The sequence below is a fragment of the Hakea prostrata genome, chromosome 2, assembly GCF_041222555.1.
Source record: "Hakea prostrata isolate BN-2017 chromosome 2, UWA_Hpros_2, whole genome shotgun sequence".
NCBI lineage: Eukaryota > Viridiplantae > Streptophyta > Magnoliopsida > Proteales > Proteaceae > Hakea > Hakea prostrata.
The window spans coordinates 47637744-47664117 of NC_142601.1; the positions used below are offsets into that span (position 1 = coordinate 47637744).

Here is a 26374-nt window from a genome sequence, read left to right on the forward strand (position 1 = left end):
TAAGCGGTTGTGAGCGAGTGTAGGACCTCCTATTCTTGCCCGGGGGTGACAACTCCAGCCCTAACCGTGGTGGGTTATAGAAGCCCCCACTCTTACTTTCCTTCCAAGCCTACCCGCCGCCCTTTTACCAGAACCGAACGTGGTTTGGAACCCTGCGCTCCCCGCAATCAGTCAGCCGGGAGCAGGGTGGCTGTTATGGTAGCCCTTTGGGGGGCTGACGGTACTCCCTTGGGTGGATGTCAGGGAGAAGCTCTTAAATATTCCAAATTAATGCACGGCTCTTCCCCGTCACAAAGACTCCCCGCTGTCTTGTTGTCCCTCGTACGCGTATCACACATGGGGACATTGGATGCCGGCAAAGATGCCTTAAAAGACCCGGAAATGGTCATACGTTCTATCTACCTAGGGGCCTTTCTCATTCAGTGGTAAACCTTACCAAGACTAGTTGCCTCAACGAATTGATATGCTTTTGCTTTTTGTGACACCGGCGAATGCTGAATACGGAGGAATACAATGAAATCAGAACAAAGCAGGTAGACCAAGCGAGCAACCATAATTAGGGCGGATTAAGCACTCAGAATAAGCTCTTTTGACCAATTAGCACGTTTGGTAGCCAGAAAGAAGATATCATAGAAAGCATTCACTTTTCTACGGTCACTGATCAAAAATGCATTCAGTAAGGGATTATTTTTTCCAAGTGCCCATCCCCTTATCCTAGCAGTCCATTGACTTAGAAGGGGACCGGGAAAGTTTGATTGCGTGGAAAGGGATAGTGCCGGCTATTTGACTAGACAAGTGGTATTTCGCTTCGGGTCTTTGTGATGCCTATCGGCGGAAGAGGGTGTTGCGCTAAGGTTTGATGAAGCAGAGGGAAAGGGATAGGACTCGTCTCGGCCTAGGATTCGAAATCAACAAAGGTGCCCGGTCCTAGCAATTCTCAACATTCCAAATTATGGCTATATGTCTGACCAGAGAAACCGACGTTTCACACTCCTCATTTTCGGATTGGATTGTTCATCCGAAGGACTTTAGCTCCTCGATCCGAGTCTCGTTTGATGAAATGAAGCTTACGATTCTGTTAGTGAGAAGCTCAGTTCCGCTTTAAGCCCTACAAGCTGGCAAGAGAACTAGCCCTAAAGCGGGCCCTAAAAGCAGGCAACCAAGAGAGGTAGGCGCGGAAGGAAGTGCTTCCAGTCGATTGAAGCTGAAAAGACTCCCCTCACTAGAAGACATTCCCTCGGCCCTAGATGTTCTTTCTGAGGATGGGGATAGGGATTTGGATGCCTCAGTGGATTCAGATCCTTGATTACGCGGATTCGTATGCCTATTTTGTTGATTACGATGCAGAGGGATCGATCGCACTTCTTCTATTAATGATTCTTTATCTGGAACTGGTTAAAAAATGCTTTCCTTTTATGCCGTTCGGGAGGGCTTGGTTCCCTGGGACTGGCTATTCCTGGTTAAAGATCAGAAACCTCGGAGTTGCAAGCAGCATAAGGCAGCATAAGAAGGGGTTGCTGGTTCGGGCGTGATGGCTCTCGGCTTTCGTGACATTGCTTTATGTCACTGGTACTTGTATCCCGCACTTCTTCTCCTTATCCCGCAGCACCTTCTGTTGTGTAACTTCTCTTTATGGTTTAATGGATATTATTATTAATATTTGAGTTCTTTTTTGACTGAGCCAAGACTGCATCTCTTAGTCGATTGGACGAGAGCGAGGGTGAGGCGCTTCCCCCGAACACTTGTGTTACTCGTATATCTAGTACTTATGTATTGTATTTCTTTTTTATTTATTTTCGTTAAGCTAGGCAAGAGGTAACATTCCTTTACCAAAGCGGGTGATTGACGGCCGGAGAATTCTATTGAGTTGTTGTAAATTTATTCTTTTGAGATCATTGAGTTAGTTTCTAGTAGAAAGGAAGTATAGGGCGGCTCCCTCCTTTCTAGAGGCTGCCTTAATATTCCCTTAGTGTGAAATAGGGGGTTATCTGTTCGTGCCCCATACTCCAATGGGTCACTTCACTCAATTACGTGTCCTTACTGATTGAGATCTACGAAATTGCGTAGGTGATGGTCGAGATCACGGGTGTGTCGGATCGAGGGGAAAGCCTTATTCTACCAAGAAGAGATAGGAAAGATGCTCGTCACTCTATTTCTTTAGAGCCTTTCCGACGCTTGGGAAAAGATAGAACCCAAGCAAGACCAACACCGGTCACAAGACGGCGGCCATTTCCCGGGGTCAGGTTTCTGACAAGGGACTACAGCCTCGGGAGCCCCTATTTGAGTAAGCTGATCGTAGACCACCCTGAGCTGAATGTCTTCTTGCCTGCCCTCTCGCCTGAAACTTTTCCTTACGTACTACTCTATATTAAGAGTATGTTGTCGGTAAGACCTAGCTTGTGCCGTAAACTGACTTACTGCTGGATGTCGGTACCCAGCTATCCTAATGACGTAAAGATGCCCTACTAGCTAGTTGAGCTAAAAAAAGAGTGAAAAAAGACGGGTTGCTTGCTCGGTATGAGGGCAAAGGAAGACTTGGGGTAGAAGACTAATCATTGCCTAAATTCCCAGTCATTTGACTGAGAGAGAGTCTGTCTGCAGTCATTTGATTCCAGAGCTTCGTCACTAGGCGCAGGAGATCAAGCAAAGCATGACGGTCAAGAGTCGCCGCATTCTTGTAGTTCAAGAGTGAATAAGGAAGTGCAAGGCTAACTGGCAGCTGTCTGATGAGTTCATCGCTCTCTATGGCCATTTGTCTTTAAGCTTCAGGCCAGTTAAAAAGAGCTGATAGGCGGATGGAAGCAAGAAAACGCCTACTTATATATAAGTCAGGCGCACTAGCGCACCAAGCAAGAAAACGGCTGGATTGACTGTCTAGCTCGTGCAATCTACTACAAATTCCTTCACCTTAGTAAGCTAGCTTTGTAAGCGTTGCAAGCCTGGTTCGGAGGGCACTACGGTAGGACGTGGATCGATCATGACGAGAATGGACTTCTCCGTAATGTAATGTAATAGAAGAGTCACGGTCCAGTTCCCCTCCCTTCTCGACCAGACGAAGGAGAGATGAATACTATATGGTAGCGGCGGGTAAGGGCTTGGCTTGACCGTGTGTTCTCGAATGGAAATAGGGTCGGAGGCGAAGACTGGCAAAGTTCATCATTCAGTGCAGTGGTGGGGTGTTCATAGAAAAGAAGGCGTCGCCCAACGAGTGGCAGATTTGGATGGAGTCTCGCTTGGATGCTGGGGAGATCCATAGATCTGGATAGAGTCTCGCTCATAGAGGAAGAGTACGCGCGCTAGCGCGCTACGGCTTACGCAGTTGATCGGATCAGATAGCCCTTCGGGCAACCAACCAAACCCGGCACAGGTGGGAATAGTTCAAGAAAGAGAAGGGGAAGAAGCGGGGTAGAGGAATTGGTCGACTCATCAGGCTCATGACCTGAAGACTGCAGGTTCGAATCCTGTCCCCGCCTAATCACAGTCTCAAGTTTGCCGCTCTTCGAGTAAAGAAAGAGATTGAGAAGCCGAGGACCAGTAGAGCCTGCGCGGCCGGTAACCCATTGGTGGTTGATCCTTTACGAACTGGAAGAGCAAAGCCAGACTTCTCGGAGGCTTAACGTAATGGATTGCCTCGCTTCAAGTGTGATAGTAGATCGAGAAAGCAGCGCCCAAAGTGCCAAGCATTCGAGGAACGATAGTGTCCCGCGCGGCCGGTCAACGTCTGGCTAAGATCCGTTCTTGCAACGAAGCAAGCAATCCATTTCGTAAAGCTTTCCACAGCACGGGAGATCAAGTGATTTGATCAATTTATAATTTTACCGAGGGTCCGAAGGAGGTTGAGAGAAGGCGGCCTCTCTCGGGAAAGATGATCCAATTTCTCTTCTTTTGGCTTCGGGTCATCGAACCAACCTTGCCTTCGCTTGTGCGGTGTTGGTTGTTGTACACGACCTTCACTTCAAAAAGATTATTCGCTCTCCCCCTCCCGCTTAAATCGAATCTTATCCTGTTCAAATTGGAGTTGAGTGATTCGTTCTTTTAGACGTTCATTTTCCATTTGTAAAATGGACGTCTGATTGCATAGTATCTTATATTCCCGGTATATCTGATCTTGAGAATGTCTCAATTCAGCTGCTTGATCAATCTTTCGTTGGTGATCTTCGTCGATTTTCTTTTCCGCCTCGTCCAGGACCGTTTTGATCTTCTTTCGCTCCTCTCCTTTTCAGTCGAGCCCTTAACAGCCCCTCTCGCTTTGCTCGAGCCCTTAACAGCCCCTCTCGCTTTGCTCGAGCCCTTAACAGCCCCTCTCGCTTTGCTCGAGCCCTTAACAGCCCCTCTCGCTTTGCTCGAGCCCTTAACAGCCCCTCTCCTTTACAGTCGAGTTGCTTTCGCTCCTCCCACAGTCTTTTTTTAGTTCCGCATTCTCTTGGCGGAGACGAAGATTTTCGTCTTCTACCGCCCGTGGGTCCGACGGGGGGGCAGACTCCGGCTCAGCAGCAGGGACATTGTTGAGATCCCACTGCGGTCGCTTCGAAGAGCTAGCACCACTTCCATCGCCTCCGACGGAAAGAGATCCATTGTTGAAAGAAAAAAATCCACTAAGTGGTGTTGAAATGGAGCAAAGAACGCGGCTTCCAAAGAAAAGCCCCAGTCACATTCAAAAAGAATACGAGTAAGAACAAGTACGGTGATACTGAGAATCAGTCGTTTCAAAAGAAACCTTATAAAAGATCGAATCATTATGATGGTGGTCATTCCTTTTTATTTTCTTTCTTCTAAGCTGACTCCTCTTCCTGTTCTATTAATGTTTCAAAAACATCTACCGGTCAGATAGTTCTGTAGTGGAAACCCTGCTTCCCGCTCTCTCTTGCCCATTACCGTTGTTGCTGTTAGCTGTCCTTTCTGTCTTCCGTTAGAGTAGGTTAACGAGTGGAGTGACTGACTCTCGGGTGAGAGGCAGGAAGGGAAGACCCTTCAAGATAGTACTCGTGTAGGAGCTGTCCTCTTGCTAGGAGTCGTGATGGGCACGCTGTTCGCTCTGTCTAGTTTATTCCAATCAATACTAATTTAGAACGAAGAAAGCAGTCCTTCCAGTCGAATTCCGCCAATCAGTCTCATTCAGCTTCTGGCTCTCAAAGGCAATGGGGTGTCTCTCCTGCATCAACACCCCTCCAATTGCAAAGTCCGATGCATCTGTGTGCACCTCGAAGGGCTTGCCATAGTCTGGCAAGGCAAGCACCGCTTCCTCCATTACCGCCTTCTTAAGGTCCTCAAAGGCTTGTTGGCACCACTCTTTTACTTTTAAAACAGCTCCGGGGACCCGGTTACAACTCTTTTAATACAGCTTAAGTGGGCCCCTGCATCAACCTTTTCAAAATAAAGGGCTGCTGCCTCGGGCAAGGTTGACTTGGCTCAGTTCAACTAGAGTGGAGTAGGAGATTCCGGTTTTGGTGCCCTATTGTTGAGTAAGGGGGTGGGTAATGCTCGCAACCGAGACTGCTTTTGATTTACACTCAGTCCCCTTTCGCTTTTTGTCAAGGCGGGAATGTGGCGCGGTGGTAAAAGGTCCCTCCTTTCTCCTTTCCCTGTGGAAAATGAATAGTTGAGGCTCCGAAGGAGTAGAGAAGGACTCAAACTATTTTTCATAAAGGTTAGACCTAGCCCCAACCTTGCTTCAGAAATGCTTCTTTCTAGGCAAGGCTGAGATATTCAAGCGAGGTTGGTTGGTTCTACTCCATAAGTTCGAGAGGCAGATTGAATAATGCCTCAATTCACTATTATTCGAGCATCTACCGTTCACCAAGCACTGCTGATCGAGGTGGTGCCAAGCATACCCGAAGTCTCGGCCCTTGCCCCAAGACAAGAGAGATGCCTAGTGCTGTACACTCACCGATGGTTTGAATAGGCAGACACCGCATCTTGATTTGATTATGCGGAACGACGAAGAAAGGGTGTGGACTCTTCGAGTGCCTCCCCTAAGTTTGTGGGTGGTAGTATGACTGGATTGGTACCTCATTGAGCTGCGGTAAGTCTTGGTTTGCCTCTCTACGCTTTGCCCTCTAGTTATGGCCCCAAAAGCGCTGCTAGCTAGTCAAGGGGTGTTAGCGGGGCGCTTTCTGAGTTTTATTTACACCTAGAATCTGCTGGCCCATATCAATAGAAAGCAAGGGGCTAAGGGTATAAATATTCAGCTCAAAAGGGCTCAAGACAAGCACGATATACGCGCCTTTGACGCGAGAAATCAGCTTGCTCGGGTTTCGGGAAAGGAGGGGTTGGAGTATTCTGCCCTTTTTAGGAACGAATCCCTTACTGTCCTTGAACGCATGTCTTGATCCAATGCCGGGTGATTGGCAATGAAAGATCAAATTGTCGAAGAGCGCAATCACCTAAAGCGGTGATAGATATTTTTTTTTATAAACTATGGGGCTTTGAAAGGAATTCGATGACACTACCTTCAAGCAGAAGAAGGGAGAACTTGCTCTACTGCGATTGAAAAGTCATTTCAGTTTTCCTATTCTTACGTCTTCCTCTGCGGAGAATTCCTCTTCTACCTATGAAATAGCATCCCTTTTGGAGTAAGGGTAACGGAACTCTTCAAAGGCTTGTCGCCGATGCTTTCAATAGGAGGAGCGGGAGGGGGGGGAGCTAAAGACGTTCACCGAGTCCTTCTAACAAGAGGAGAAGGTCGACTAAGTGCACTAGTCCTGTAATAGTAGTGGATTGCCCTTGGCTTATAAACAGCTAAGAAAGCTTCTAAAGCAAGAAGTCATATTTCGTAAAAGAAAGAGTATCGTTCTTGCTCGTAAGTCGTGCGGGGAATGACAGTACAATCAAATAAAACAAGAGCACTATACGCTCCCTACATGCTCCCCCCGCCCCCCCCCCCGTGGGGGGGCCGTGTTTTAAAAAAATAATAAAAAGGGAGGGGAAGGGGGGGGTGGTTTAAAAAATAAAAAAAAAAAAAAAAAAATGTGAAAAAAAAAAGAAAGAGGGGGTATTTACAAATATAACCCCTTAAGTTTATTTAACACTATAGGATCGTTTTCTTTACACATGGCGTAATCATGGCTATTGAATATTGATCGCAGGCTGCAGCCATTGCAACAAATAAAAATCCAACTACCACTAATATAAGGTTTTGACGAATAAAGTATATATAATTTTATTCTTATTTCCTCTCAGTTTAAGTAGTTATTACTGTTATTAATATTTTTTCTAGAAAATAGTTCAACCTACGATTGCTTAGCAAGGTAAATTTGAGCTTTAGCTTCACTTACAGTTAACTGGATATTTAACTGGAAAAGACCTATTTAGAATACCAGTAACTAGCAAGGTAATTCTTTGGAGGTTTTATTCTCTATAACATAACTATTCAATCACTTTATTTTGCAAGAGATTATGGATATCTTATTTTTCACTTCATCGGACTGACTAAGAATGAAAATTCACAAGGTACTAGAGGGAGCTGTTATTGCATAACATCTATATATAGGTCATTGAGACCTTTATTTGAAGATGAGTATGAGTACATCTTATCTAATCTTTATCCCCAACAGTCAAACTTAGCATATATTTTTAATTATTTTTTAATCACCAGTAAATTATATTCTAAAATAAATTTCAACTGCAACCCATTATATCTTTAGTCTATGCTTGATTGGATACCCTATAGCATGCCCCTTATAGTTACATTTTCAAGAGACTAATATACACATGTTCAGATAAGCACATATCAGTTCTTCGTATTTTTATTATTTTTTTTGTAAAAACTTTTTTTTCTACCTAGTTTTGTCTATGGTTAGTTTCATTGAATGCATCTAATCAACTTACATTAATGTAGGTACATGATGATTACATCATGAATTGTTGTAGATTTGGTTAGTAGAATCATTTATTCTCTTTATTTTTATGATTGCCAGTCTCATGATTTAGCAGCTCATTATGATCTTTGCTTCAAATTTTTTTTGCTCGTATTAAAAAAAAAAAAAAAAAAAAAAAAAGTGAATTATCCAAGTACATTTGCAACATGTATGTTGTTTAATTGATTTTTAGTTATAGGTTTAATATATCTAATTATGTTTATATTATAATTTTTCTCAGTATAATAGTTCAATTATAGCAGAAAAATACTAAACAGATAGATCATTTGTTAGACATCAATTTATATGTTTTTTTGCTCATACAATACCTTGTGACTATTGCACATTGTAAATGAAACAAAATTGATGTATTAGACAAAAGCTAATGCTATTGCAGTATCAAAATTATATAGGAATCTCACATTCTTCTCTAATAAAACTAAACACTATAAAAAAATCATGAACCTTTTTTGACACCCGAAGCACAATCTGTCGCCGATTGCTCATGTTCCTATTTTGGCACATCTAGTTTCTTGCATATACCATATAGACATTAGTATTTTTCTGAACCCCCACCTGCAATTATGGTTCACTTCTTTAGCATATAGATCCTCAATAGCTCTAAATAATGCTTTGACTATAGTAGATATAATTAAATTATGTAATTGTCCTTCCTAGTAATATAGTTTTTATTTATCTAAAAAAAAAAAACCATCAAAATATCAGTAGTCAATCAGTTCTTGTGATTTTGTTGGGTTGGAATTAAAAGGACTTAATTTCTATAGTTATGGATTATCAGTCAAATGATGAACGTACACAACAAACTTAATGTAAAATCATGTAGCATGTTTTATTTCTCAATACTATTAATGATAACAAACCTACACATTCCATTTCTCATTTTTTTTAGTAGGTTTTTAAAAATTCTCCTTCTTTTGCAATTATTTTGAGTCAAAGTTACAATTATTCTACTGCAAACTTTTCTTTTTCATCTTACTTGATTTTCTTATTCAATTTTAGAGATTCCTTTTAGACGTTAAATGGCCACACATGCATTTGCACGTGTCAAGTTTACTAGTTTTAGAAAGCTCAATTTATTGAATTATGCTCATTTTCTCAGATCTACCATTTTACTCTCACAAGTTCAAAGTTTTGATTTGTTGATATCCTTGTGAATGAAGAACATCAATTGAGATTACTATCGAAGGGTTGCTCAGTTGTTAAGAATCGGAACCTTTTAGTGAAGAGATCACAGGTGATGCTTCTTTTTGTATATGCAATAGTCCCCACCCCTTGAAATAAAGCTACCAATTAAAAAAAAAAAATGAAATTCCTGTATGTTATGGGCAGAGGCATCTATTAATGAAGATCCCTAATACCCACGGTCATTTCTTATTGTTCAAGTACTATTAGAGATGAAAAACCTCTTGCAACCAAGAATCGCCATGGAGGAAACTCAAAAAGACAGCATTTAATCAGAATTACTTCAACCCTAAGTGGTAGTCCAGTTGGTAAATAGCAATGCCTCATGGTATGAGGTTAAAAGTTTAAATCTCCTTAATGCTAGGGGCAAAGTTTCGTTCATATAAAAAATAGTTATTCCCTCTTATAAAGCTACCAATAGTTTAGGTGTTTGATTACTAGGATATTATTTCTCCAAAGTAAAATAATTTTCACATTTTAAAGGAAAATGTAATTTAATTTACTTATAATAAACACAAGTAAATTAAAAACTTAGGGAATCTCACCTCTTCATCTTTTTAATGAGAGTATTGATAGTCTAAAGTAAACCCTTTTGCATTGCATTGCACACGCAAGCCCAAAATTGGAAATGCTAGAGGATGAGATGTTCCTTGATTCATTCAAAATGATTAGATGGGCATTAATGCTTGTGTTTGTAGTACAGTTGTTGATGTTTGTGAAGTATTGATCTATTAACAAGTCATGTGATATTTTAAATGCAATACACTATGCTAGGAGTCTTATGTCATTGAATACCATAATCATGGCACTTAAAATAAATAAAATAGCTTGATATGTAATTTTAAAGAATTATACATTAATTTGATAGCCAATCAATCAACTTGGTAATGTTAATTTCACTTTACTCTATTTTCAACTGTACAACATAAAAGGGAAAAATAATTCCTTTCACTACACTTCACCACGTGTTGACCCGGAGTACACTAGACCAAGGGGCTAAACCAAATGATTGTTAGATCTTCTCATACATCTGTTGTGTCAACTCCATACAACCCGATCCAGGTCCATAGGAAAGGTAGTCGAGAGACCTAAAACAGAAGTGGTTGAAAATATCTTATGTGTACAACTATCATCTGGATTCCACAAAACAAAACTTTGCCGCTATGGAAAGTCCATAATGTTCCTGCCAATAGATATGTTGAAGTGACATTCTTCTCAACATCCTTTTTGGATGGCCCAAACTCCATTTTGTCTGCTTGATAAGGTGCAATGTTGTCAACTCTAACCTAGTTTATCATGCTTACTGCTAGCCTCTGATAGGACACGATGAAGCTTCTATTTTATTAATTTGGCACCCCCAACAAGGGATCAATGTCACCTAGCTAGATGATTTAATGGCTACAAGAGTTTCTACTATAAATACCCTTTACCTACCAAATGTAATGGTAATGCTCAATTACTCCCACAACTCTCTCTAAAATTTTAGCTCGGAGAGAAGCCCTACTTTAGGGTGATGTTGTACTCAAATTTGACTTGACCTTTGGAGGAGGCTATACAACCACGACACTCACCTTCTTTGTGAACAGAAAAGCAAAATCAATCGAATTTATGCGTGGTTTGTTGAAGGGGTCATATTTGGGGCAATAGGTGCCTTGTATCAGACATATGATGTGAAGTAATTGAGGGAGATTGATGTTAAACTTTGTACTACTTATATGTGTCAAGATGGAGGTGTGGCCATTGTGAGGATCGACACCATAGTCTTGATTTTTTGGTATTCATGCATTTACAACCCCATATAGGCATGATGATCACGAAATGGCTAGTAGGGTACCTATTGGCTAATGCCACCAACTATACCAACAAGTAAGAAAAATGTGCATAGGTGAACAGGAGAGAGAAACAGGGAGGCCACGGTCCATACCAGATATGTCTTTACAGGGGAGGAAAGCAGCGTAGAGAGTTTCACCTGTTGATACATAGAATCACATTTTACCCTTGTATAGATACACGTTAGGCCAACCAGAGGACAACCCAATCAAAGGAGATTGTGTTTGATGACCTATTGGAGGTCCTTGTGATCTTAAAAGCCAAGTTAAACCTAGTGAACCATTCACCATCACTCACTACCGAGGTCCATTATTTGAATTGAGTAGAAGAGTAGGCCAACTTAAACGTTTTTGTGGGGTACAATGTATCAATAGTTGATGGGCTTCCAGTTTGATTATGAGTTGTGTCGAGGGTTCTCAACTCTCAAGGTGTACTATCTAGAACCTTGAAGGACCCATATGTCTAAGTAGTACTCATAGATCTATATTGTTGGGCAAATAATAATAATAATAATAATAATAATAATAATAATAATGATAAAACAACATTAATAATAATACAATTGTCATGCATTCACTTATATTGCACTCATAGACAATTTGTGTATCGAGCTTAGTTAGTATTTGTTGGGTAGCTAGAGCTCACTGCTTGAGGACATTCTATTTAAAATGTTGGCCCAAATTATGTATTGTCAGAGGTTATGACTCCTCTTTCTATATCAAGTCACTAATATTACTTCTAGAGAATGGTGGATATCTAGTTGGTTACATTTATTAGGATTCGTATAATGGGATCCAATGATAGATAATAATGGAGATTAATTGGTTATACAAACTATTTAGATAAGTGAAGGAAAGAGTCAAAAGGACAATAAGTAAGGGTTATAAATCAATCACATGCAGTTGAAAAAACATCTTAGGAACATCTCCTACAATGGTTGATAACATCTCCTTGGTGTAGGCTTTTTACTGATGATATTGTGTTAATAGATGAAACTCAAATAGAAATTAATACTAAGTTATAATCATGGAGAGCAACTTTGGAATCAAGAAGCTTAAACTAAGTAGAGTGAAAATAGAATATCTAGTTTGTAACTTTAGTCATGATCGGGCAGACAATGGGGCGGTGAAACTTGACGATAAGAAAATTCCTTAGAGTGATTGTTTTGGGCACCTTGGTTCAATCATAAATAAAATAATTGATATAGATAATGATATTTCTAAAATAATCAAAATGGGGTGGATGAAGTGGAGATGTGCGTCTGGGGTCTTATGTGATCAATGTATTCCATTAAAGCTTAAAGAAAAAATTCTATAAGACCGTTGTTCGACCAACTATGATGTAAGATGCAAATTGTTGGGCTGTTAAAAGAATCATGTAAATAAACTTAGAATAGTAGAAATAGATGAGTGGCAAAATTAAGAGGGATAATATAAGGAGTGATTATATTAGAGTTGGTTTGGGAGTTGTTCTCGTAAGTCATAAGCTACGAGAAAACCATTTGAGGTGACATGACCACGTTCAACGGAGGCCTTAAATGCCTCTATACGAAGAAGTGATACAATCCAAATTGAAGGAACTTGGAAAGCGAGGGGCAAACTTAAGATATTCTTAAGAGAAATAGTGATAAATGATATGTATAACTTAAGCATTGTATCTAGTATGGCCTCAAACAAAATTGATTCGAGGGCAAGAATCTATGTAGTTGATCCCATTTAGTTGGGAAAAAGGCTTATAAGGGTGTTATTTTAGTACGGTACAATACCCAAATTTCAAACCCTCATTACCGAAATGTACCATACGGAATTTATACGGTACAATATGAAAATGATTTTTTGAAATGGTTCTGAACGATTTCGGTATAAAATCGATATGAGAAAAAAGAAACTGTTATGTATATGGTACGGTATAATTCCGGTATAAAAGAACCCATTATTTTAATCTTCTTCACTTACAACCTAAGAGTGTTTATGGTATTGGTTGTGTAATATGGTCTTTTAGTTAATATTTTAATTGTTCAGATTTGCAATATAAGAAGAAGAAGAACAATATACTTATGTTCTTCATACATTATACTTTCAATCTAACATTTCTTAATTTGAAGTTTTTGAAGTTTTTTTCTATTAGCAATTGGGCCAAACCCAAGAGTAATGTCAAGATGGAGTGAATCTTAAATTGAGCCCAATAAGGAGTAATGTCAACATGGATTGGGCTTTAAATTGGGCCCAACTCAACCTAGATACAAGGGTGTCAAATTTGGTACATACCGATAGTATGCTACCCAAAAATGAAACTGTACCAAATTTCAAAAAATGGTTTCGGTATATACCATGCCAAATTTGAAAATAGTGTGGTTTAAACGGCACGGTTCAATACGGTAAGATAGTATCAATACACAATTGACAACTTTAGGCTTATTATTATGATTGTATTTGAACAAATTTTCATGCAATTCAACTCAATTTGTCAAAGAAAAAGACTAATCCTCATAATAGCTTACACGTACTAGTCCAAACTGCCAAGTGTCAAAGGGTATTTTAACTTTTGCCAATTGGGCCAACCCTGAGGTTTAAAAGGTTTTTCTCAATTCTTGTTTAAAAAAAGGGTTAGGCATGATGTTGAGATAAAAGTACAGGTAATCCACATTTGGCGATCGGCCGACCCCACACCACATCAGAAAAAAATAATTCAGGCACAAGAAAAATCAATGGAATATTCTCCGCAAATTCCTATAATAGGTGTCGCGTTCATCGGTTTCGGTTTTGCTCCAACGGGCAGACTGGACGGGTCCGAGTATTCGATGCCCGGATACTCTAAACTTCGTCAAGTTTCTGATTATTTAATATTTTGAACCGGAAACCAATCCATGTGATTGGCTGGTTACCGAAAATTTTTATGCCCAGTAGGCACTCAGGCACTGGGAGTCTCTGGGACCAGGTGACTTAGAAAAAAAAAAAAGAAAAAAAGACAGAAAATTCCAAATAAATACGTCTTGTCTACGTTTTAGTTCCTCCCTTGAGACTCTGAAGTCATAAACGTTTTGTCACTAGATCATTTGCAGAAGCTGCTCCTGAATTCAAGTTAATTTGTTCGAGCCAGCCACCAGTTCGTCGGTAGCTCTTTCTTCCTTTAATCGTAGGGTAAAGCTGTTTTCTTCGTTTTTGTTTGCTCCTTTTTATTTTTCTTTCCCTTTCTGTTCAGTTAATCTGTGTTTTAGCTTTTCCTTTTCCTGCTTTGAACTTGCTGGTTGCTGGCCATGGGTGGCAACCCTGCTTTAATTCGTCAAACTTTCAAGTAGTTGGGTGAATTGATTTTGGTTTTCTGAATTAGAAATGTGAGAGCCAAGGTAATTGTTGTTCCTGGCGATGTGTCCGTTTATGGCAAGTGTTAAGAGGTTCTGATTATACATTATCTCCTGAGGAGCATCAATTACTTCTATATTTGATGTGACGTCAGTTGGTCTCTTTATATGTAACATGGGTCAATTTTAGGACTCTAGAGGCTAGAAGAAGTGGAAATCTTAGGTTTCTTTCTTCTGTACTATGGGAAATCCTTAAGAAATGGAAATTGGGTTTCTTAGTTTCTTTCCTCTGCACTAGTATATGCTATGGGAGTCATCACGTTTTGCAGTACTGTATATTAAAACCTGAGCCACTTGAAACCATGGAAAGCCACCTGAACTCAATTTGAGGGTGCCCCTTCTTATCCCCCCCCCCCCCCCCACACACACACACACAGAGAAAAAAATTAAATAAATAAAACAAAGTTCTTCCTCTTTTGGTTATCTAACAGTGCACCCCTGCATGGAGAACTAGTGCAGGTAATCTTCATGTACATGAATGCAGGTGAAACATCTAGATGGGATCCACTGGGATTGGTTCCTATATGGTTTATTCCATCTAGGTGCTTCATATGCGTTGACGTACACTCTCATATGTGAAGATTCACCCAACTCAGGAAACTATATGGGTGGTCGTAAATCAGGTCAGGAGATGAAAATCCGGCCATACTTGACAAGGGCAACCTCTCCCTTTACCAAACCAAATAAGAGTGCTAGCCTTAGTTGACACACCAGCAAGTAGAGCGTGTTTGTAGATAACAAGAAATCCTTCTGCGTGAGCAAATCTTCTAGAGAATTTACCCTTTGTTTCTAGTCTTTCTCTCTCTAAGAGCAACTATAAATCAGAAAGAAACACTCATCTCTATTCGAATAGAAGTCTATACCTAGGCATAGGGGAAAGTAATGAGGTCCATTTACCAACACTTGAATATCAGCGAAGACTTGAATCTTCTATATGCAATTAAGAATTAGTGTGTTTGCATACTTCAGAAGGGAAGCTGAAAGCCATACCTAGTACACCAGTGTCCCATGTTTAGCAGGGTCTCTTGGAGGGCTAAGATAAATAGGTATTCCTTGGTTGAAAGGAGTGCACTAAATTTGGTGGTACTTGAGAGCGTGGAACCTTTTCAAAAACTACCTAGTCTAAAGGGATAAAGAAAAGTGGGAGCACAAGAATTAACTGTGGCATGTTGAACCAAATTCACCTCTAACCCCCCCCCCCCCAAATCCCCCTGTTTTTGTTTCCTTCTTTTCAATTAGTTTCACTTTTGTCCATGAATTATCTTATTTTGTGTCACGTACTTGCACCATCAGAATGTTGTTCCATTTTCTTTTTTCATTCATTTACAAACATTCAGATTACATTACCTTTTTAATTGTTTTCTTTTTCCCCAATAAAATTCCTTATATTACATGAGTATCTTCCAGTCATAAATAATATGCAAGAAATATTTTCCTTTGCTGTTAATGAACCAATTTAATTTGCCAACTTTCTGAATGTTTCAACATAAAAAAATATTCCACCCAATAAACCCCATCACTACTATGAACATCTGGATAGTGCTGACGATCAACTAGATATTGGATAAACAACAGAATGTATCCAGCTGTCACTAACGACTTACAGAAACCCTTTTTCCATGGAGTTTCTTTTGGGAGAGGGGCATTGGTGAGTTCCACTGAAATACAAGGAATCTTAATTAACAAAAGACCAGAGTTCTGCTGAACCAAGTTAGGTAAGTTCTTGTGATCTTATTAAGCATAATTTTCGTGGTTTGTAGACAACCTAAGGTGTTGGAGGGGGCCTGGACACAATGTGACACCAACAAGGTGACCAAGGCCTCTGGATGCTTAGGTGATGCCATGACAACAGTGCAATTGAGAACTTTTGAATTTTCTCTGGAGCAGCTACAGACATTTAGAAGGCCAGACCAGCAGGGACAATGAGAATGAGGAAGAGAGAAGAGGGGAGAAAAAGCAGAAGAAGAAGAAGAAGAAGAAGAAGAAGAAGAAGAAGAAGAAGAGAAGAAGAAGAAGAGGGAGAGAGCTCTCGTATTTATTGAGGCTCTTCCCTATGTAGTTTATTTATATTTTATAGGCTCTATTTTATAATATAGAACCAAATCTCAGTTTAGGAAAACTTTCCGAAACTGAGTTACCTAAAAAAGAAAGAAAGTTACATAGTGCATAGATTCTCAGAAATCTACTAAAAACGAAACTATCCTAGGGAGATTACTTGTCAACCAAACAACAAGAAAAATAGAAAGTAACCATCCACTAGTTGGAGCACAATATTGTCAATAATCCCCCCTCAAGAGCATATAAACCTCCCATGTCCATATTTCAACATTCATTCTTGAATGCATGCCCAAAGAGTCACTTTGATGTAAATTGTTTTTGAGAGTTTCACATGGCCTAGGGTTGATTCCCTAAACTTTAGGATCCCTAATTCGAACTGGGGGCGTTTTGGTAATCTTGGTAAAATTGGGTGTCTTAGGTCTAGGTCCCAATGAGTACAGTTTATTGTCTGCACCCTAGATCTATTTTTGTTTTATTATTTGGTTTAGTATTTTGAGAGTTATTGTACAGTCCTAGTCTAGGTGACATTCCTAGTCATGTTGGGATCCCCTAATTTAAGTCCACTTTGATTCTCCTTTTTATTAGGACTCCATATCTACTCTTAGAATTTGGATTGGAGTGTTGGGGAAAGCCTTGGGATAATCAAACCTTAAATTGACACCAAACAAGGATAGAATATGATATAACAATGGAATGGAATGATAAACATATCATACCTCAACCTTCCGTTTGTAGTTGATCCACCAGCTTTTAGTTGGTCTTTGTCTTTTGAATCTTCCATAGCCGCTTACTTACTTGGAATTCTTTGTTTTATTTTGTGTGGAACGAAATTAAACCCAATTGTACGTGTTGGTTATTGGGACCCAAGATGTTTTTTATAGCATAAAACCCTAACCCTAACCACTTCAACAATGGTAAGGTTAGCAATACTCCTAGCCTAAATACACTGAGTGAATATGGACCTAAGTAATGGATCAGCGTTAGTTAAATCCACAATTGAACAATCTCCCACAGTCCCACTTGGGCTACACAAACACATGTACCTTTGCTTAGGTTTTTGGCGATAACTCCCATAATCCTTCATCACTCAAAAAACTTGACTCAACCAATAAACAATTAATGTGAATGACAACAGGAGATGCTCTTCAATATACGGAACACACCTATTTGCCCTTATAAACATTAACAACTCGTTGGTATGAACCCTTTGGGGTACATACAAGAAGTAAGGAATGCAAAACCTTTTGTGATCACAAAAGCATTCCCTCTTGATTCCATGCATGACGTGTGTTTTAATTGTTATAGGAACAATTTTATTTATTTAGATCTAACAATTGGCATTAGAGCCATATCCTATAAAAAGGGCGTACCCAGTGCCGAAGCTCCCACACTGTGGGGTCTGGGGAAGGGACTTTCTAGAGCCATATCCTATAATAATTAAAATTTCTTAAGGTTGATCTCGATTCATAGATTGATCAAAACGATGAGAAGAAAATTTTTCCTTAAAATAATCCTTGAAACCATGCTGTAATTCATGAATTGATAGACATAATTTCTGTATGTAGATACCACTATATCATCAACAATTTCTGCATCTTTGTCAACCCCTTTTTTTTTTTTTTTTGTTCCACAAATTTGTGAATGGGTTGAACAAAGGTAGGAGGAAAAGAAGAAAATTGTTCATCAATAGCAAAGGGAAACTGATTGGGGTTATCTAGATAAAATGAGAAAGCAATAGGTGGCCCATGGTAGACTGCAAGATCCTTTATATAAGTGGTATTACTAATTACCATACAATCTGGCATATCCAGCACATAACATTGGTTCTAATCCTTTTGAGAATTTTGAATGGACCTACACTATGACCATGCAGCTTGCCCATGCTCTTGTTGTCAAAATGCTGCTTCCCTATTCCTAATCAAATGTCGTCATTCCTTGAGATTCTTGTTGGCGAAGATATGTCTAGATTTATATTGTTCGTTACTTAATGATAGCTCCTGCCTGTCTTATATTGGCATGCAAACAAAGTATATGCTGGAAAAATAACTCCACAGATTGAAAAGCTTTAGAACCCGACACAGTGGGGATGAGATCAGTGGGTGCTCTGGGTTGATAACCTGGAGAAACCTGGAAAGGTGCTAGACCAGTGGGAAGGTTTTTGGAGTAACCGTGAAACTCAGCTTCTGTAAGGTCCCTATCCCAATTCTAGGGATGATCACCTGTGAGGAAGCTAAGTAGGTTTCCTAAACTCCTATTAACTACAGTTTGAGTGTCAGATTGAGGATGGAAAGCTGTTCGAAAATGGAGTTTGGCACCTAAAATTAGCCATAAGGTCCTCTGAGACTAGTGAATTTTACATCCTTATGATGGTTTTTGGTAGTCCATGATATTTTAACTTCACTGATAAGAGTTTGGGCACGGTTGAAGCATCAGATATTTGTCTTCCTTGTCGTATGATTTCTTGCTTTCTTTGAGGACTTGTTCTATTTGCTGCCTTCTCTCTCTCTCTCTCTCTCTCTCCCTCTCTCCCTCTCTCTTGCGCGTGCAGTCTGATAGAACCTTCATGATACTATTCCTTCAATTCTTTGCTGAATCTGGGGAGTTTCTTTTCCTGTTCATAGGTTGATGACAAATGTATCAGACAAAGACTGCCCCTGGTTCAAGTTTAGTATCCAGCAAGTCATTAGTTCAAGGCCAGCATCTAGAAAACAGTGCCACTGCAATGTCTCCTAGCAGTGGAGGCAACAATCTGGACAGCAATGACTCTAGTCTGGCCTCCAGGCAACGGTTACGTTGGACACGTGAACTTCATGAACGTTTTGTCGATGCTGTTGGGCAACTTGGTGGCCCAGATAGTGAGTGAGATTTTTTTTTTTTTTTTAATTTATTATGTACTTGATGACTGAAGCATGCATCTCATATTACATGGTATTTTTGGGATGAAACTATGAGTGAGAAAAATAGTTCAACTGCATTACTAAGAAAAATTTTGGTAGATGATATAATCCCATTCTAGTAGCCCTTTTGTATTTTGCAGTCTGTGCAGGACTTTCATCACTATTTGTAATTTTTTTTTTTTTGGGGTTGGGCGGGGGGGGGGGTTGGAAGGCTTTTGAAGTGGCTAATTGCTGGTTTTGCAACATTCTTAGAGATAATAAGAATTTCCTATGCTTTAAATCTGACTTCAGCGCGGAGAATTTACCCATTTATGCTTGATTAAGTTGAAAGGGGAAATTTTGCCACTTTTCTAGACTTTAGGTGACTTAAAACTTGCCATGTACACTTTGTGCTGTTAGTAGTGGGGTATTAAGCTGAAGGGTGTGAATTGTTAATTTTTGAACTCCACGGTACTTGACTCGCTGGAACCCTTGATGACATGTTTGTGAAACTATCCTAAGCAATGTGAAAACTCAATTCAATGCAAGAAATTCTGAAATTCAAAGGAGCAATCCTTGGAGTTCCTATTTCGAGAATTATGCGTAAACTTGGCATGATGTCAATGTTTGTTGTCCATTATTACAGGGGCTACTCCTAAAGGTGTGCTCAGAGTCATGGGTGTACAAGGTCTGACTATTTACCATGTAAAAAGCCACTTGCAGGCAAGTATTTGTGGTAATAAAAACCTCCTTGCATCCTTGTCATAATTTTTTTTTTTTGACTTTTTATTAATTCTTCCATTTTGGTGGCTTCAGAAATACCGGCTTGCAAAATATATTCCAGAGTCTTCATCTGATGGTGTGTATAGCCATCTTGTTTTTATTTTGTACTCGTTTGGAGATTTGATTTATATTGATTTTCTATTATTAGCAGATGTAAATATGAAACAGGGTTCTTGATATACTATCAGAATATAACTTAGTATTGCTTTGCAAATGTAGGTACGAAGACTGACAAGAAAGAGTCAGGCAACTTGTTTTCTGGCTTGGATGGTTCTTCGTAAGTATGAATAGTTTTTCATACTTTGTGCAATCTGAATTTAGCCTGGATAATAAATTACAATCACCTTTTATATCAATTTTGTAGCTGTAAAACTTGCCTATAGATTATCCCCTGCCTTTGAGTTTGTCCTTCTGAACCTGTCAGGCATACCTCACTTGGTCAATAATCATGTCAGCTTCTAGTCTATCATTTTCCACACATGGATGCTGGATCAAGGGACTGTTCCCTAGTAAACACATTGGTCATCTTATTATCCTTATCTTGAACTTTGGTTTTGTGTACTTTGAAGTTCAACCTGAACATGGTAAGGCCTGGCAATTGTTCAATAGAAAGTCAATTGACCTAAACCGTTCCCATCTGTGCTGAAGGCATATGCTTGTTGCCTCCAGTTTGGGGGGATCCCTTCAACAACCAGAGTGGACAATACTAACCATCTAATCTCCTACGTTCTCTCAGATGGTCCTTCACTTGTGTCAAGCAACTGAGAAAAAATAGTTCATCATTGGCTAATTTTTATTTATTTATTTTTATTGATATGTGCATATGTTTTATTGGCTTGTATACTATTTAAGGGATATTTGATTTGATCTGAAGAAAGTTTTATCTCTATGTTTGTAGTGGTATGCAAATAACAGAAGCACTAAAGCTGCAGATGGAAGTGCAAAAACGGCTGCAGGAGCAATTGGAGGCAAGTCTTTTTAACTCATTAGTTATTACTCTTGGAAACGTATAGAAAGTGTCTATAATTTGTCTTTGCAGACATTTTAGTTTTTGAGGTCAGTGTGGAAATCTGTTCTGAGTGGAATGTCACATAGCAGAAAACTAAAATATCCAAGTTAGAAAGTTGTTGCTACAAGCCAATTTTTTCCCTCTTCTTCCTATTTTAAGCAGAATTCTAGGTATCAGGTGTGAATGTGAATATTTTGATATGCTTCTTGAACATCATGTTATTACATTTTATGTAAGCACTCAGAAAAGTACAGATTAGGATAGTGAGTTTTCTGAGGTTTACATCTAACGTTTGCTGATAGCAAGGTGCTACCATGTGCCTGTTACTTGCTATCTTCTTCTTCTTTTGAGTGTTTTTTTTTTTTTTTTTGGGGGGGGGGGTGTTTGGTGTTTTGGGGACACTACTATGAGAATAAATTTAGGTAAAAACTTTAAAGAGGATATAGTTATTTCTAAAACACAACTGACTGCAATAATACGGGGGAAGCCAGTACATGGGAAGGTATATTGTTGAATATATTAATATTTGACATTTTGATGCAGTGCAAGTTGGGATGGGGTTCCAAATCGACTAAATATCCAGCCCACATTCTAAGATGGGTTGCAGAAATGAATGGAAATGATGAAAAAATGAACAAGAAAATGATAGAAACAAGTACAATATAATGCTCAAACACTAAATTGGAGAATAATGTATAACCAAGACAAGTGCATCAAATTGAACTTGTTATGCATATAAAAAACGATGCTTCTCCCATGCGTGGCTCCCTCTATAGCCATGAAGAGTGTGAGGGAGGGTCAAACTCAATATGGAAGACACTTCATGAATAACAGCTACTAGGATGATGCTATGCTCTGACTGAACATAAGCAAAATAATGACCCCAATCATAATACTGATGGTAATTTTTCTCCCACTCATAGTAGAATCTTGCGTATAGCTCTAGAGTGGCCCGTGCTGGAAAACTTACCGAGTTGTGGTTGTGCCTTATCATATCCATGAGGATCATAATTTCCATATACTGAAGAAGTCCATGGCCTGAAGAAGTACTCGATAGACATTGCACATGGCCTGATGAAGCGTCAACATAATCTGAACTCATGCTAAGTGACTCTCTGCCACTTATAAGCATATCCTATGTGGATTGTGGGAGTGCTTACCTTTCTGCTTGTATGTCTGTTGGTGACAAAGATGATCATCAACTTGGTTAGCGTGTGTTTGCCCACCCTCGCTTGTTTATTGCATCCCAAATTTGCCAACATAAGCCCTACCACCACCACTGTCAACAGCACCAGCACCATCATTATCGCTGCAGCAGCAACTCCACCACCACCATCCTATCTTCATCGCCATCATCACACTTCACCTTAGTCAGCGTCACTATCATACTGACTTTATTGAGTTCCTCTATGTCTTTTAATTGAACATTCATGCTACTAACGTCCTCTTCAACCTTCGGATGTCATATGTGATAGTGCTTGTGATTCATCTTCTACATGATGTTCTCTTTGATTGGTGATCCTGACTTAACTGATCGATCACCGGTACTTTTTCTATTATATAGATGCAATGTGTGTCGTTTCCCCTGCCTCTTTTATGTCATCCATTATTTAAAGGAGTACAGTTGTATCAAACATCTCATCTGACATCAGCTAAATAGTCCATGGTCATTTGGTGCTTTATTGTAGCAATTTGTGTCTGTTATCCATGCTCTTAAGTGAATCTTCTCTGGCAAGAAGGTGGTTGAGGTTATTTGGTTGACATTCATTTCATCTCATTCTTTCTCTAACTCTACATATTTCAGCTTCAATTTCAAGTTGTAATGTACATAAGCTAACTAGAGATCTCTAGTTTTTGCATAACTGAGATGATTGAGGAGTTTGGTGTGTATCAACATAATATACTCCAACTATGTTCACAGCCACTAGAAGATGCCATTAGGTGGTTGATGTTGATTGGGTTGACATTTATGTCATCCCATTCTCTCTCAAACTCTAGATATTTCAGCTTCAACTTCAAGTTGTAATGTACATAATCTAACTTCTCTAGTTTTGCATTACTGAGATGATTGTGGGGTTGAGTATACTCCAATAATGTTCAGCCACTAGAATATGCCATTAGGGATAACACCGAAAGTGCAAACCTTGTTAAGTGTGCAGCACTAGTATTCCCATAACTGAGCCACCAATCACCTGTACAACATTAATCTTAATATAAAAGATTGAATTAAATTTTAAGTAACAGGATGAATAATTAAACCTGACTTGCCAAGGCATTATTCCTAGCATTGATAATCATTCTATCAGCAAACCACAAATCCAAAATAATTCCAAAAGATACTTGCTTTCTGGATCCTGAGGATTGTCAATACCCTCATAAATGTGCATATGCTTGTGTGACAGATGGGCTGACCATTTCATTTCTTCCTCAAGTGTCTCTGGTGTTGAAACCCTGTAATCTGTTGAGTCATCCAATCCAAGAACTTACATGATTAGGTGGAGAAACAGCTGTTATATGAAGTCATCCAAGGTCTCAGACTTAGTTGATGTGGGATTATTCCCTAAGATTAACTAAATTGCCTCATGTGAACTACAAATTGTTTAGATGGTATAAAGAAAACATGATGACTTTTATGGGTAATGCTGGCTGGAGTTGGTTTATGTGGACATTACGGACACTGATGAGTTAAGAATTTCTCTGTTACACGGGTTGCCTTTTTTCTGTTCATATAAACGACTCTGTTATCTAGGCATGATCAATTAAATAAGAGAAAATTTGTTGAACAAGAGGGAACATATGTGGAAGAGAAAAAGAATACAAAGCCATATCCAATCTGTTAACAGTCATGCCTGGTAGGAAGGGTATGTTGTCTCAAGATAGATGGTTATGATTATACGTTTCAGCATGTTTAGATTTATTCAATGCCCTAATAGCATGTAAATTTCTAATTTAGGACATCAGTCAGCTGTGTTAACTTCTTGTTCCTTTTCCTTTTTTTTTTTTTTTTTTTTGGGGGGGGGGGGGGGGGGGTTCAATGAATAACAGGTCCAGAGGCAGCTACAGTTACGAATAGAAGCTCAAGGCAAGTACCTGAAGAAGATAATTGAAGAGCAACAAAAGCTAGGTGGTTTTCTTGGGGACACACCTGGTTCAGGGCTTCCTGCCCTACCCTCATCTGACAGCTGTCCAAAGTCTGACGAGACTGATCCATCAACCCCCGCTCCAACATTTGAGTCTCCCCACCAAGACAAAGCTTCCAAGGAACATGCAGCAGCAAAGACTCTCTCCCATGATGAATCTTTTTCATCCCACCATGAGCCATTGACACCAGATTCTGGTTGCCATGTTAAGTCACCAGCCATAAGCCCAAAAGCAAAGAAATCGGCCAGAAAACAGCAACTGAGCATTGATGCAGCATGTCCAAAACAAGATACTATCCTCACACACCAGATACTAGAATCAAGCTTGAGTTCTGGTTGCCAGCAACCATGCTCTGTTTCGTCAATTGGAGATCATTTAGATCCCTCATCTGGAACATCCGTCGGCAATGAAGATCAGACATGAAATGTTCATGGAAATGACTTTGATCCAGTTTCCAGAGTTCCACCGTTGTCCATACTCCATACTGCAGGGCTTATCTTTGTCTACCTCATCCAGAAAAAGCAGAATGATCTCTCTTTATACATAGATGTAATTTTCAGATGGCATCATTTATTAGATAAAGAAAATAGGTCTATCTTTCCACGTCACTAATTGTTATGATAAGGATGCAGATGCTGTTGGGTTTCTAAAATTTTCTTCGTTCTTTGCTCTCTGTGTTATAATTTGTTGACATTTACGCTTATATCCAATCAAATTCTAAGTGACTGTGTTTTAAGAAATCATGGATGCCATCGTTGCTTCCCCCACCCTCTTATCTCTCCTCTCTCCCGAGAATCCCAACGGGAAACATACAGAGCATAGCCAATAGACGCCAATGGAGTAACGTTGTGTCGGGTTATGAAGAACCCACCGAATAGAACAATAGGCAAATAAGAGAAAAGAAGAACACAAGAATATATGGGCAAGAGAGAAAACTCCATTATAAATAAAAAAATATACAAGAGGAAAGATATTTAGGATGCTTAAAGAAGAAGAATGAGGCTTTCTTTTATAGTATCCTCCTCTCCACATATTCCCACATCAGTCGATGTGTGACTAATATTACAACAATCTCTCACTTGGAGATTAGATTGAGAACCAATCAATCTCCACACCAGTTTCTATCTTGCCACCACCATGCTGTCTACGTCTCTGTCAAGCCATACAAGGATCTGCACCAAATGAACTTGTCAGTGTTGATTGCTTTTGTCAATGCATCTGCTAGGTTCTCTTTCGTGTGGATTTTTTGTGTATCCACCCTTCCGTCTTCCACCACTTCACAAACAAAATGATATTGGACTTCTATGTATTTTGTCCTGGAATGAAAAGCTAGATTCCTTGCAATGTGCAAGGCACTCGAACTGTCACAATATAGGAGAATCTTCTTCTGTTTGTGCCCCAAGTTCTTCCATGAATCTTCTTATCCAGATTGCTTTTTTACAAGCTTGTGTAGTTGCAATATACTCAACCTCTGTTGTAGACATTGCTACAACTGTCTACAGTTTAGATACCCAGCTCACAGCTCCTCCTGCAATTGTAAACACATAGCCAGTGGTGGATTTCCTTTTATCAAGATCTCCTGCAAAATTGGAATCAACATATCCTCTGATAGTAAATTCAGATCCTCCATAACATAGAGCAGCATCCAAGGTTCCTTTAATGTATCTTAGGATCCTCTTCACTATAATCCAATGCTCTTGTCTTGGATTCACCATATGCCGACTAATCACTCCCACTGCATGTGCAATGTCCGGTCTTGTACATATCATAGCGAACATCAGACTTCCCACTGCTGATGCATACGGTACTCGAGACATCTCCATCTCTCTGCTTCATTGCTAGGACACATACTTGAGGATAACTTGAAATTAATAGGAAGAGGAGTAGAAATTGGCTTAGAGTCTTGCATATTGAAGCGACGCAAGACTTTTCTTAAGTAACTCTTCTGAGATAGCCAAATCTTTCTGTTATTTCTTTCTCGGTGAATTTGCATCCCTAGAATCTTGTTTGCGGGTCCCAGATCCTTCATTTCAAATTCCCTAGCCAATTGAGCCTTTAATTCTATGATCCGATCTTTGTTGGGGCCTGACACCAACATATCATCGACATACAACAGTAAAATGATGAAATCATCATCACCAAATCTCTTGTAATACGCACAAGGGTTTGAAGCAAGTCTGTTGTATTCAAGGCTCAATATGAAGGAATCAAATATCTTATACTAGCATCTTGGCGCCTGTTTTAAGTCGTATAGAGA

General features: G+C 39.5%; 1 protein-coding gene across 2 annotated transcripts; it reads left to right on the forward strand.

The window, feature by feature from the left end:
• The first annotated feature begins 13891 nt into the window (after positions 1 to 13891).
• Positions 13892 to 24864, forward strand: LOC149024546 (myb family transcription factor PHL7-like). Of its 2 annotated transcripts, none has more exons than XM_089144777.1 (7): positions 13892 to 14024; positions 18930 to 19167; positions 19831 to 19907; positions 20001 to 20043; positions 20187 to 20244; positions 20866 to 20935; positions 24022 to 24864. In XM_089144777.1, exons 2-7 carry the CDS (start codon positions 19068 to 19070, stop codon positions 24538 to 24540), a joined length of 867 nt encoding a protein of 288 aa, XP_089000903.1. In that variant the 5' UTR covers positions 13892 to 14024; positions 18930 to 19067; the 3' UTR covers positions 24541 to 24864. The 2 variants fall into 2 exon arrangements, with proteins under 2 accessions (XP_089000903.1, XP_089000902.1); XM_089144776.1 differs by having other exon boundaries at positions 13892 to 14029; positions 18930 to 19163; positions 24022 to 24863.
• The last annotated feature ends 1510 nt before the right edge of the window (positions 24865 to 26374 follow it).

Coding starts and splice junctions, on each gene's coding strand:
- LOC149024546 (XM_089144776.1), top strand. CDS start 18,941: ATGTATCAGACAAAGACTGCCCCTGGTTCAAGTTTAGTATCCAGCAAG. Junction 19,908..20,000: donor ATGTAAAAAGCCACTTGCAG/GCAAGTATTTGT, acceptor TGGTGGCTTCAG/AAATACCGGCTTGCAAAATA. Junction 20,245..20,865: donor TCTGGCTTGGATGGTTCTTC/GTAAGTATGAAT, acceptor CTATGTTTGTAG/TGGTATGCAAATAACAGAAG.